Source organism: Salarias fasciatus (assembly GCF_902148845.1).
Source record: "Salarias fasciatus chromosome 23 unlocalized genomic scaffold, fSalaFa1.1 super_scaffold_20, whole genome shotgun sequence".
Taxonomy (NCBI): domain Eukaryota; kingdom Metazoa; phylum Chordata; class Actinopteri; order Blenniiformes; family Blenniidae; genus Salarias; species Salarias fasciatus.
The window spans coordinates 18,548,738-18,562,289 of record NW_021941230.1 but is presented as its reverse complement, the minus strand read 5'-3'; the positions used below and the strand labels follow the sequence as shown (position 1 = coordinate 18,562,289).

Genomic DNA, 13,552 nt, shown 5'->3' with positions numbered 1-13,552 from the left:
GATCAGCTGTTGGAGTCAGGGTGGTGCTGGGAAAGGCTTACAGTGACTCGCCTGGCTCCAGGTAGCTCGCTTTGCTACCTTAAAGGCAGCATGAGTCCAGCAGGACCTGGACCTGGCCACTGCCTGGCCTTCCAGTGTTTCCTGCAGAAGTCCTTCACCTGGATCCAGTCACCTGGGTTCAGCCAGCGAAGAGTGGAGAGGCCCTTCAGCCAGGAGGGGAAGGGCCCTGTGATGGTCTGTCTGATCTGAAACAGAGTCAGCTCCACGAAGTCCACCATCAGGTGGTCACAGGGTACTCAGGTGGCGGTGAGCAGCATTCCCCACAGCGTTCTCCTCGCCTTGCCTTGTGAGCTGCATACACCAAACACTCTACAGTGCTGTTCTGCCACCACTGAGAACTTCCCAGAAAACCACAATGATGTGACCTGGTGGGAATGATAAGGCCTGATGTACCATTCCCCCCTCAGAACCACCATGTACACCAAGAATATATCACATCAGAATGGGTTAGTTTGTCAATCGAAGCTCCGAGCGAGAAAAAAAACTGTCCTCATTCCCCAGAAAGTTGGTGAGAGTGTAAAGGAGGGGCTGAGCAGTCTGAAGAGACAGCTCCATGAAAACAACCTCAAACACAAGCTGCATGTTATCAGCATGTCCTTCAACGCCGTCCATTCCCCCGGCGTGAATCCCAAACAACCTGAGCCTGGCGGTCAAAACAGCGCATCGTGAAGCAAGCTGCTAATATAGAAGGAACATTATCATTTTACCAGAACTATCAGAACCATAACATCACAGTTTGTTCAATATCAGAAACAACGAAATGACAGGTCGAGACAGAAAAGTGAAGAAAGACTGCAGGGCCCGGGACGCTTCCAGTGCATCTGGAGTCCAGGAAACCTGCAAACATGCAGTCAGAGACCTAATGGGAGCAATAAAATCAAAATCATTTGGAATAAACTGTCGGCAGCAGGAATACATTCCCAGGAAAGAGACAACCTGTTTCCTGGTGAGCGGATTTGGTGTGAAATCAGGTGTATCATATGGACCGTCCGTCTCAACTAAACACCTTCAGCAGTTATTCACGCCATAACACATACAATACCTGTAACCACTGCCATCATCCAGGACTTGCTAATGTGACACGTGGCCTCAGTGTTACTCAGCAAGGTTTAACCGAGCCTATTAAGCTACATAATCTTTGTTCAGTCCACAAATATTCCAGCTAAAACAGATGGAGGTGGAAGTTCCATCTGTGTCAGTGGATCTTGAAACTGACATTTGATTGAGGGTTCTTGTAGCCAATCATAAACAAACCTTCACTTAAAGGTCCAATACACGATTTTCTCGAAAAGACGAAGCCCCAAGTCTGTTACTCACTTTTTGAACAACGCCATGCGCCAGACCCTCCGCCCGGCTCTCCTGCTTCTCCCAGGAAACGCGGAAGTGTACGAGCGCGATCTCCGCTTCTCCGGCGTGCACGGCTCTGTTTACAGTTTCTGCGATCCGCCTCGCTCATAAATAAAGCTTTTTTCCCGAAACAGCTACAGTTTCATTATGTCAGACTCGCCATCGGTCAGTACGAGCTCAGAAGCTCACGGCTACAGAAACACTCTGAATGCGCAAAAGGGAGAAGCTGATTGGGCGCAAGCACGGAGAACCGCCTTACGAAAGCAGCTCATCAGAATGATTGACAAAAGGACCCACCAATTATTTAGGTGATCCACCCAGAAATCTAAATCGTGTATTATACCTTTAAATAAGTTCTCTTGTGTGTTTAGCATCGGTATATTTTCTCCATAATACGTACAGATAAACATAAAGTTCACAATATTAAAGCCTGACATCTTAAATAATTTCACTAAGACGATGAGCCTCACAGCCTGTGGTCAGAGCCACAGCGCTGTGGGGGGAGAAGTGACCCATAAGGGAGGCAGCCTGCTGCCTCTTCTTTCTCCCTTTATCAGGATTGATCAGTTCTGTTGACCCATTAATATTTCTCCCTTGAGAGTGACCAGATACAATAAATGCATCACCATTTGAAAGTTGATAAAATAACTTTGGGAATTCCAATTACTTCTCTTCTTCTCTGTCTGTGTGGTTTTGTAAGTGTCCGTGTGTGTGTGTGTGTGTGTGTGTGTGTGTGTGTGTGTGTGTGTGTGTGTGTGTGTGTGTGTGTGTGTGTGTTCATGCTCTGACCTCGGCGATCAGCCAGCAGTCAACATGTCGTCATCACGTCGGAAGTTTCCACGTTCGTAGTCAAAACCCCACCGCCTCCACAACCTCCTGAACCGCCAGCCGCCCCGCCTCCAGCCTCTGGAGCAGCTCCTTCCATTATTGTGTCCACTGCTTCCACAGCCACAACAGTTCCTCCTTCTCTCCTGCATTAAAAAAAGTCTCAGCAGAAAGAGAAGAACAGAATCACCGCACATGTCCTCACAGGCTCAGGAAAAACCAATTTCTCCCTAAATCTGTGTCAATCTGAGTCCCTCTAGTTGTGTGTGTGTGTCTGTACTTCCCGCTGCTGTGAAGCTGCTCTCCTCAGGTCCTTGTGGTGCGGCTGGCAATGGAGGATGGGGATTGTGGATCGGAGCGATGGGGGTACCTGCAGGAATTTTCTAACAAAACAAACAAATGCTTCCCAGACAGAAAACAAAACAAAAACACCTTAGTATATTATTTTGTACTAAACTATCTGATCGGTGCATCTTCAACCCCACATCATCAGCTCAATAGGCTGTGTGTGTGATGCTGTCTCTCAGGCCTCTGCAATTGTTTTATATTCAACTGTCCTCAGCTCCTCAGCTGATAAAGATGCAGCTACTGAATGAACTGTTTGTTTTACAGTTCGCTTTGGAGGGTCTGGAATAAAAAAAAACCCTCTCAAGATTAAATTAATAAGGTTTTACATTCTGATCCTAACAAAGTGAACTTTTGTTCCGTTTGTTCTTGAAAACACAATTTGCATACGTGGTTATTCGAGCATGCTCATTGGAACATGTACTTCAGCGGAGGTCTTACGATATGCTGAGAGAGATGGCGAATATTGGAGGGTTGGATCAGCAGTCGGCTGAAATCACGCGTTGTCGCACAAACCGTCCCAAATCATTCCATTGCCCATCGCGGGATTTGGCAAGGGAACTTTGGAAATATTTGTGAGAACCTGAAACATTAAACAAAGACATCTGGACAGTAGACAGACATACAGACGCTGCGCACTGAGTCCTGTCAAAAAAATGTTGATATAGTCAAATCACTGTCAAAGTCCTGGAAAAAAACATTGTTCATAGTCAACATCACGTCCTGTATGCACAGTGCATATAATATGCACTGGGGTTTGTCTGAAGTTTTAAATTTGCGGTTGATGTGAGCACCATCTCCAGTTTGATCATCGACTGTCAGTCAATCAGAGTCATCGGGCAAAGTTTAGACAATAAGAACATGTCGCATCTCAGTGGACATGGAAAGCTTTCTTCTATCACCAGGAGTCAACATCCAATTCACCGTCCCAGAATCAACCAAGTTTATAAAAATAAACTAAAATAAAAATCCCACAGGTTTCCGTGTTATCTTGAGCGTGATGTACATCAATAATTGTGCATGAAATACAATTAATCAGTGTGTTGTTTTTTGTATTCTTTTCAAGCTCTGCTACTCTATACTGACCCTGTGCAGCTGTGTATCAGTGCAAAGCGCTTCTTCATTGCGGTTAGCAGGTTGTGTGTTGTTTTGCGTACGTCACCCATGCCATCAGTGAGTGGTGATTTCATCTTCTCAGTCCGAATTTCCTCCGTCAGTTGGATAAGAATTCAACGTGACCCGGTGTCCCCCCTTCTTGTGCTCCTCTGCCTGGTTCTCCACACCATCGTCCATGTCCACAGTTCTTATGTGGGCAGTCACGGACCCAGTGTCCAGTCTGTCCACCAGCCTCACCCTGGCGTCCTCCGTCCCCCTCAGGGTGGTGCTTGTAGCTTGAGCCCTGAGGAGAGTTGCTTCGGAAGAACCATGAATGATGTTGAGCTGTTGGCTCGGTTTTTACTTCCATCGTTCATCCAGGAGGTGGTGCTTTCCAGCGCCGATGTGTTGGGAGTGTCTGACAGACCAGACCACTCCTTCAGCAGGAAGCCGATGCAGAGGTGGAGTTCGACACGTCAGAGAGGGTGGGAGTAGAGTAGAGCAGAGGCCATGGTGGTTGGATGGATGTTTGAAGGGGAGGAGTCCAGTCACTTTCCTCACACATCCGACGTCCAGTACGAATCAACCTCGAAAGAGAGCAGATGGCACGGAGACACATGTATCTGTAGTAAAACCCTTTCATGTCCCTCATGATGTTTTCTCTCCCTGTTCTCTCCCTAAGCGGATGTCCCTCTGCTTTCTACCTCTGCTTCCAGCTTCACTCATCCAAAGTGACTTCTCAATCTTCTTTTTATCCCTGGTTTTCCTGTTTCCCAGTGAACATTTTAGCAGAACCAGTCACTGTCTCATGCTCAAACTTCCCCCCTTTGGGGAACCCAAACCATTCACTCAATTCTCTCACACGTCCCACACACTCGGGCCCATACCTTCCTGACATGTCATTACATATTGGGGTGTCTGGAGGACTCTTCTCTTTAACAGATCTGTTACCCATTTTCAATTGGACGTCTCCAACGGCCTTTTCGCCTCTACGGTCCCAGCCCAGACCCGAGGGTGCAAAAGTGCTAAAAAACCCTCTCCAATCTCTCTCCCACTCCAAACACTAAACACTCTGGGAGGATTGAAGTTTTATGCTGTGTATTATAGTGACCGGCACTACATCAGTCACTCGCCCTCCAACCAGTCCAATATGGAAAGAACTCACCGGGTGCTTGTAGGAGTTTCCCCGAAAAGGAGGGAAACCAGTTCGTGGATCCTAGCGGTGGTCCGGACGGTAGGCTCAGACCCGGTCCCCATAGAGTCCGTCAATGGCGGCGGGGCTGCAGCAATTTGTCCGCAGGATGGCCAATCACCAGGTCTCTGTCCTCCGCCGGATTCCACTCATAGGATCCTGTTCGTGACGCCAACTGTTATGGCAATTTTATTTAATAAAGGGCTTCCGCCGGTGAGTTCGTTTTGGTATCTTTTATTATGCTGTACAGCAGGAGAAGTCACGCAGTCAACAGAGTAACAGAGTGAGTTCTGCCCTCGCAGGGGCGTGCAAGCCTCTAATAACTATCTGCTACGTTCACTCCCAGGGGCCTTGACTGCACCCAGCCGTAGGCTGGACACAGGAAGACTCCCACGAGTGCCGCAGCTGCTACGCTAAGATTATCAGGAAAAGTAAATTCTAGACAAAGCATTCATGGTTCCCCACACATCTGAGTGTGTGAGCTACGGTTGTTTACAAAAATACCTCTGCGAGCACTACAAGTGAGAAAAAGCATGCATACATGAGAAATTTCCATTACAGTCATTAGTGTCACACAATTCTAACGTGCCCCGACTGCAGTGCATGATGGGATATATTGCTTCGTCTAGTGACCATCGGCTGTCCACTAGATTTCACGGTGAATTGTGGGATACATTGAGTGCACTATGTAGGAAACATTGGTGCTCACGAGGCCTTCGGACACCCCTACAAAACGGCCTATATAGGGAATAGTGCACTATATAGGGAATAGTGCACTATATAGGGAATAGTGCACTATATAGGGAACGGGGTGATTTCAGACACAGCCTTTGAATTTCTTCGACTTCCGGTTTTAAGGCAGGCCAAAGCAGTGGATTGGACTAGATTCACGTTAGCCCCGCCCACCAACTTTGATGGGCAAGGTTGACAGATAAAATAAATTCAAGATCCACTGCAACACGCGGACCATGAATTAATTAATTAAATTGTGAAATGATAATGTTTTTTTTTTTACCTAAAATGAATTGCAGATCAGCTGAAAGCTGCCTGGAGCAAGATGGCCGCCAGTGACGCCGCTACAAACCATGAAGCCATGAAGCCTATATTTACATGTCTTTGACTAAAATTAAAGCTAAACTGTTAAACTTTCCCAAACTAATGGAGATAGCTGTCAAACTGATCACAAAACAGTCCTTTGAATCATTCAGTCCTTTCTCATTCAAACTCTAGTCAGCACATACAAAATGAAAAAAGTGCAATAAAAACCAAAGAAAGCAGGAAGCACCACGACACACAACATGATGAACAGAAGCATGAGGACAAAAGGAAGGGGAAACAACAGCGATAACATATTGCTAAAACACCATTTTAATAAGTACATCATTACAGAAGAGCTGGCTCATAAATGTGACATCTGGAACCGACACCCAGATGTTCGACTGTTCACCTGGCAGATCTCCAGGTTCTCCAGGAGCACGTCTTCCTTTCCCTCCAGCAACAGATCCCATCACCAGCCAGGTGGAAAAACACTCCTTTCTGATTTTTCACTTGGAACTTTTTGAAAACACGAGGCTCCTGCACCAGAATCATTACACTGCCTTCAAACTCACCCCTCTGGGAGTGACTTCAAACTCACGCCTCTGGGAGTGACTTCAAACTCACGCCTCTAGGAGTGACTTCAAACTCACCCCTCTAGGAGTGACTTCAAACTCACCCCTCTGGGAATGACTTCAAACTCACCCCTCTAGGAGTGACTTCAAACTCACCCCTCTAGGAGTGACTTCAAACTCACCCCTCTGGGAGTGACTTCAAACTCACGCCTCTAGGAGTGACTTCAAACTCACCCCTCTAGGAGTGACTTCAAACTCACCCCTCTGGGAGTGACTTCAAACTCACCCCTCTAGGAGTGACTTCAAACTCACCCCTCTGGGAGTGACTTCAAACTCACCCCTCTAGGAGTGACTTCAAACTCACCCCTCTAGGAGTGACTTCAAACTCACGCCTCTGGGAGTGACTTCAAACTCACGCCTCTAGGAGTGACTTCAAACTCACCCCTCTGGGAGTGACTTCAAACTCACGCCTCTGGGAGTGACTTCAAACTCACGCCTCTAGGAGTGACTTCAAACTCACCCCTCTAGGAGTGACTTCAAAGTTACACAGTTTGAAGCTTCAATATGGTACAAATACACAGAACATCCATCAAGAATCAAGAAAAACTACAAGTTGACTTGTGACCTTTAAACATCGTCATCAACATCGGTGAGCAGAGCAGGAATTGAACCCTCACCCAGTCTTTAAGCTAACAGGAGGACCAGCCTGACTCACCCAAACCGGCTCAACAGGACGGGTTTCTCTGGGTCTGAGTCCAGCTCCAAGCTGTGTGTGACGGAGGGACAGTGATGGGCGGGGTCTAGGACTGGGTCTGGGACAGTGATGGGCGGGGTCTAGGACTGGGTCTGGGACAGTGATGGGCGGGGTCTAGGACTGGGTCCGGGACAGTGATGGGCGGGGTCTAGGACTGGGTCTGGGACAGTGATGGGCGGGGTCTAGGACTGGGTCTGGGACAGTGATGGGCGGGGTCTAGGACTGGGTCTGGGACAGTGATGGGCGGGGTCTAGGACTGGGTCTGGGACAGTGATGGGCGGGGTCTAGGACTCTTGGCTGGCCCGGATCCAGCTGGCCGGGACCCACTGCGGCTCGTCCTGGGCCCTCCTCACCGCCGTCAGCAGCTGGACGCAGGAGTCCTGCAGGTCGTCGTTGACGATCACATGATCAAAGAACTGACAGAAGTGGGACTCGAGGTTCCGGGCCGAGTCCTCCATGTCCTGGAAGTCTTCCTCCTGAGGAGGAAACCGGTCCAGTCCGCTGCATTTAAGGTCCTTTAACTTCCACATTTAACCTTTAATGAACAACATTTCTAAATAATCTTTCAAACAGGGTCTGGGACTGTTCAGCCAATCGGGGAGCTCTATTCCGGGGGTGTGGACAGGTCGGCTCTCAGCTGATCGGATCGGCGCCTCTCGGAGCTCCACACACCACAGGATTTGCGATCGGAAATATTAAACATGTTCATTACCTACGATCTTCCCTTCCGACGCCTCCCGAGAGGCTCCGAACAGAAAACATCTCTCTGAACACCAGAGGAGGATCGGATCCGGACTCATTCCATACTCCCGACAGTCGGACCCTGTTGGCTTCGGTCGGGAGGAGAAGATCGAGGCAAAATTCGGCCTGATCCTTCTGTAGTGTGTGCTGGACTTAAACTGACCCACAGGTTGACGAGACCCGCCCACTTTGCCACCGGGCAAAAACCAAAACAGACGATAGAACTTCTGGGTCACGGAGATCGAAGAAATTAAAAAATCACATTAAAGTCTGCTCTGTGGCCGAATTTCAACTTTGCTTTATTTGATCTGTCTTAACAAACGGGATACTGAAAAACAACCAATTTTCATTTATTTGTTTTTATTTGAAAAACAAAAAAAGGAAAAACAACTCATTTTTTTCCAATATTTTGTTTTTTGATTCCTAATTGAATATCAATTGAACAAATGATACACGGATTCAGCATCAACCCCAGAGACCGACTCTGGATCAGCTGATTTCAGGCTCTTTTCAGAGCCGCCTCCACTCACAGGACTCTCTGGTACCCGACCAAACGGGATGAGACGGGGACCGTACCTTGAAGGGTCTGTTAACGTAGTAGGTGGTGGTGATGGAGGCGTCCCGCCGGGTCTGCCGCAGGCGCTCCAGAGGGGGGGGCTTCACGTAGATGATGTAGGCCCTCAGCTGGTGGCTCCTCACAGCCTGAACGGCCTGGAGACACGTCAAGACCACAGGTTGGTGGCTCAGAGTCCTCCAGGGAGACGTCCACACGGGGGGGGGGGACTCACGCTGGGCTCGATGTCCACGACGCACATCTTCCCGCTGCGCAACACCGCCAGGACCGAGTCCACGCTGGTACCGTACAGGTGGCCGTGGTACTCCCCATACTCCAGGAACCTGGCAGTCCCAGGACAGCAGGGGAACAGCAGGGAACAGCAGGGAACAGCAGGGAACAGCAGTGGAACAGCCGTGGAACAGCAGGGAACAGCCGTGGAACAGCAGGGAACAGCAGGGAACAGCAGTGGAACAGCAGGGAACAGCAGTGGAACAGCAGGGAACAGCAGGGAACAGCAGTGGAACAGCAGGGAACAGCAGGGAACAGCAGTGGAACAGCAGGGAACAGCAGGGAACAGCAGTGGAACAGCCGTGGAACAGCCGTGGAACAGCAGGGAACAGCAGGGAACAGCAGTGGAACAGCAGGGAACAGCAGGGAACAGCAGTGGAACAGCAGTGGAACAGCAGGGAACAGCAGGGAACAGCAGTGGAACAGCCGTGGAACAGCAGGGAACAGCAGGGAACAGCAGTGGAACAGCAGGGAACAGCAGTGGAACAACAGGGAACAGCCGTGGAACAGCAGGGAACAGCAGTGGAACAGCCGTGGAACAGCAGGGAACAGCAGGGAACAGCCGTGGAACAGCAGGGAACAGCAGGGAACAGCAGTGGAACAGCAGGGAACAGCAGTGGAACAGCCGTGGAACAGCAGGGAACAGCAGGGAACAGCAGTGGAACAGCAGGGAACAGCAGGGAACAGCAGTGGAACAGCAGGGAACAGCAGGGAACAGCAGTGGAACAGCAGGGAACAGCAGGGAACAGCAGTGGAACAGCCGTGGAACAGCCGTGGAACAGCAGGGAACAGCAGGGAACAGCAGTGGAACAGCAGGGAACAGCAGGGAACAGCAGTGGAACAGCAGTGGAACAGCAGGGAACAGCAGGGAACAGCAGTGGAACAGCCGTGGAACAGCAGGGAACAGCAGGGAACAGCAGTGGAACAGCAGGGAACAGCAGTGGAACAACAGGGAACAGCCGTGGAACAGCAGGGAACAGCACGGAACAGCAGTGGAACAGCAGGGAACGGCAGGGAACGGCAGTGGAACAGCAGGGAACAGCAGTGCAACAACAGGGAACAGCAGGGAACAGCAATGGAACAGCAGGGAACAGCAGGGAAGAGCAGTGGAACAGCAGGGAACAGCAGCGAACAGCAGGGAACAGCCGTGGAACCGCAGGGAACAGCAGGGGACAGCAGTGGAACAGCAGGGAACAGCAGGGAACAGCAGTGGAACAGCAGGGAACAGCAGGGAACAGCAGTGGAACAGCCGTGGAACAGCAGGGAACAGCAGCGAACAGCAGGGAACAGCAGTGGAACAGCAGGGAACAGCAGGGAACAGCAGTGGAACAGCCGTGGAACAGCAGGGAACAGCAGCGAACAGCAGGGAACAGCAGGGAACAGCAGTGGAACAACAGGGAACAGCCGTGGAACAGCAGGGAACAGCAGGGAACAGCAGGGAACAGCAGTGGAACAGCAGGGAACAGCAGGGAACAGCAGTGGAACAGCAGGGAACAGGAGTGGAACAGCCGTGGAACAGCAGGGAACAGCAGTGGAACAGCCGTGGAACAGCAGGGAACAGCAGTGGAACAGCAGGGAACAGCCGTGGAACAGCAGGGAACAGCAGGGAACAGCAGTGGAACAGCAGGGAACAGCAGTGGAACAACAGGGAACAGCCGTAGAACAGCCGTGGAACAGCAGGGAACAGCAGTGGAACAGCAGGGAACGGCAGTGGAACAGCAAGGAACAGCCGTGGAACAGCCGTGGAACAGCCGTGGAACAGCAGGGAACAGCAGTGGAACAGCAGGGAACAGCAGGGAACAGCAGTGGAACAGCAGGGAACAGCAGGGAACAGCAGTGGAACAGCCGTGGAACAGCAGGGAACAGCAGCGAACAGCAGGGAACAGCAGTGGAACAGCAGGGAACAGCAGGGAACAGCAGTGGAACAGCCGTGGAACAGCAGGGAACAGCAGCGAACAGCAGGGAACAGCAGGGAACAGCAGTGGAACAACAGGGAACAGCCGTGGAACAGCAGGGAACAGCAGGGAACAGCAGGGAACAGCAGTGGAACAGCAGGGAACAGCAGGGAACAGCAGTGGAACAGCAGGGAACAGGAGTGGAACAGCCGTGGAACAGCAGGGAACAGCAGGGAACAGCAGTGGAACAGCCGTGGAACAGCAGGGAACAGCAGGGAACAGCAGTGGAACAGCAGGGAACAGCCGTGGAACAGCAGGGAACAGCAGGGAACAGCAGTGGAACAGCAGGGAACAGCAGTGGAACAGCAGTGGAACAGCAGGGAACAGCAGTGGAACAGCCGTGGAACAGCAGGGAACAGCAGGGAACAGCAGTGGAACAGCAGGGAACAGCCGTGGAACAGCAGGGAACAGCAGGGAACAGCAGTGGAACAGCAGGGAACAGCAGTGGAACAACAGGGAACAGCCGTAGAACAGCCGTGGAACAGCAGGGAACAGCAGTGGAACAGCAGGGAACGGCAGTGGAACAGCAAGGAACAGCCGTGGAACAGCCGTGGAACAGCCGTGGAACAGCAGGGAACAGCAATGGAACAGCAGGGAACAGCAGGGAAGAGCAGTGGAACAGCCGTGGAACAGCAGCGGAACAGCAGTGGAACAGCAGGGAACAGCAGTGGAACAACAGGGAACAGCAGTGGAACAGCCGTGGAACAGCAGCGGAACAGCAGGGAACAGCAGGGAACAGCAGTGGAACAGCAGGGAACAGCAGTGGAACAGCAGGGAACAGCAGGGAACAGCAGTGGAACAGCAGGGAACAGCAGTGGAACAGCAGGGAACAGCAGGGAACAGCAGTGGAACAGCAGGGAACAGCAGTGGAACAGCCGTGGAACAGCCGTGGAACAGCAGTGGAACAGCAGGGAACAGCAGTGGAACAGCAGCGGAACAGCAGCGGAACAGCAGGGAACAGCAGGGAACAGCAGTGGAACAGCAGGGAACAGCAGTGGAACAGCAGTGGAACAGCAGGGAACAGCAGTGGAACAGCCGTGGAACAGCAGGGAACAGCAGGGAACAGCAGTGGAACAGCAGGGAACAGCCGTGGAACAGCAGGGAACAGCAGGGAACAGCAGTGGAACAGCAGGGAACAGCAGTGGAACAACAGGGAACAGCCGTAGAACAGCCGTGGAACAGCAGGGAACAGCAGTGGAACAGCAGGGAACGGCAGTGGAACAGCAAGGAACAGCCGTGGAACAGCCGTGGAACAGCCGTGGAACAGCAGGGAACAGCAATGGAACAGCAGGGAACAGCAGGGAAGAGCAGTGGAACAGCCGTGGAACAGCAGCGGAACAGCAGTGGAACAGCAGGGAACAGCAGTGGAACAACAGGGAACAGCAGTGGAACAGCCGTGGAACAGCAGCGGAACAGCAGGGAACAGCAGGGAACAGCAGTGGAACAGCAGGGAACAGCAGTGGAACAGCAGGGAACAGCAGGGAACAGCAGTGGAACAGCAGGGAACAGCAGTGGAACAGCAGGGAACAGCAGGGAACAGCAGTGGAACAGCAGGGAACAGCAGTGGAACAGCCGTGGAACAGCCGTGGAACAGCAGTGGAACAGCAGGGAACAGCAGTGGAACAGCAGCGGAACAGCAGCGGAACAGCAGGGAACAGCAGGGAACAGCAGTGGAACAGCAGGGAACAGCAGTGGAACAGCCGTGGAACAGCAGGGAACAGCAGTGGAACAGCCGTGGAACAGCAGTGGAACAGCAGGGAACAGCAGTGGAACAGCAGGGAACAGCAGGGAACAGCAGTGGAACAGCAGTGGAACAGCAGGGAACAGCAGCGGAACAGCAGCGGAACAGCAGTGGAAGCAGCCGTCATCTCTCAGTTCAACTTCTGCACTGATTAGAACTGTTAGCTAAGTGTTAGCTTTAGCATGATCTGAAGCGGTGCAGTCTGTAGCTGGCTAACTGTTAGCTTTAGCATGATCTGAAGCGGTGCAGTCTGTAGCTGGCTAACTGTTAGCTTTAGCATGATCTGAAGCGGTGCAGTCTGTAGCTGGCTAACTGTTAGCTTTAGCATGATCTGAAGCGGTGCAGTCTGTAGCTGGCTAACTGTTAGCTTTAGCATGATCTGGAGCGGTGCAGTCTGTAGCTGGCTAACTGTTAGCTTTTATGGGGCATCGTCCTCTTCTAACATCCAGGTAATAGAGCATCTTCCTCCAGTAACTGCGGGAGTTTCAGCTGAGCCTCGTGGGAGAACCAGTCATGTGACTGAGCCACTTGGCGCTTCCAGTTCTATTCATCAGGTGTGTGGACATGGTGAAGACAGGACAGAGTGTGGACAGTCCTGCTGGTACCTGCTGTTACAGACCATGTGGTCAAAGACGTCTCTGGTGGTGAAGAAATACTCGCGGCCGTCCTCCTCGTAGCCCCGGGCCGGTCTGGTGGTGTCTGAAGGAGGAAAGACAGGTCACATCCGGTCCGTTCCCCGGGCCGTCTCGGCCTCGGAGACGTCCAGCCGGGCAGCGTTCGTACGAGGGACGGCTCCCTGGAAGACGGTGGGGTTCATCTCGATCAGACGCCTCCGCAGCTCGTTCACGCCGACGCCCGACGCTCCTGAGGAGGACATGTCTGTCTGAGACTGAGGAGGACATGTCTGTCTGAGACTGAGGAGGACATGTCTGTCTGAGACTGAGGAGGACATGTCCATCTGAGACCGGCTGGAGGCCGTGAGCTGGTCCACATGTCCCACTCACCAAGGAGGGCCACCAGGCGGGGCGGGTGGTCCGGGTGTC

At 51.8% G+C, this 13,552-nt stretch overlaps 1 protein-coding gene across 1 annotated transcript in view; it reads right to left on the bottom strand.

Moving 5' to 3' along the window:
- Positions 1 to 7,512: 7,512 nt before the first annotated feature.
- Positions 7,513 to 13,552, bottom strand: part of LOC115383911 (alsin-like) — a 44,971-nt gene continuing 38,931 nt past the window's right edge. Inside the window, 6 exon segments of the mRNA XM_030086113.1 lie at positions 7,513 to 7,704; positions 8,546 to 8,680; positions 8,758 to 8,866; positions 13,115 to 13,208; positions 13,293 to 13,373; positions 13,514 to 13,551. Of these exon segments, the coding sequence (XP_029941973.1) occupies positions 7,513 to 7,704; positions 8,546 to 8,680; positions 8,758 to 8,866; positions 13,115 to 13,208; positions 13,293 to 13,373; positions 13,514 to 13,551 (649 nt within the window).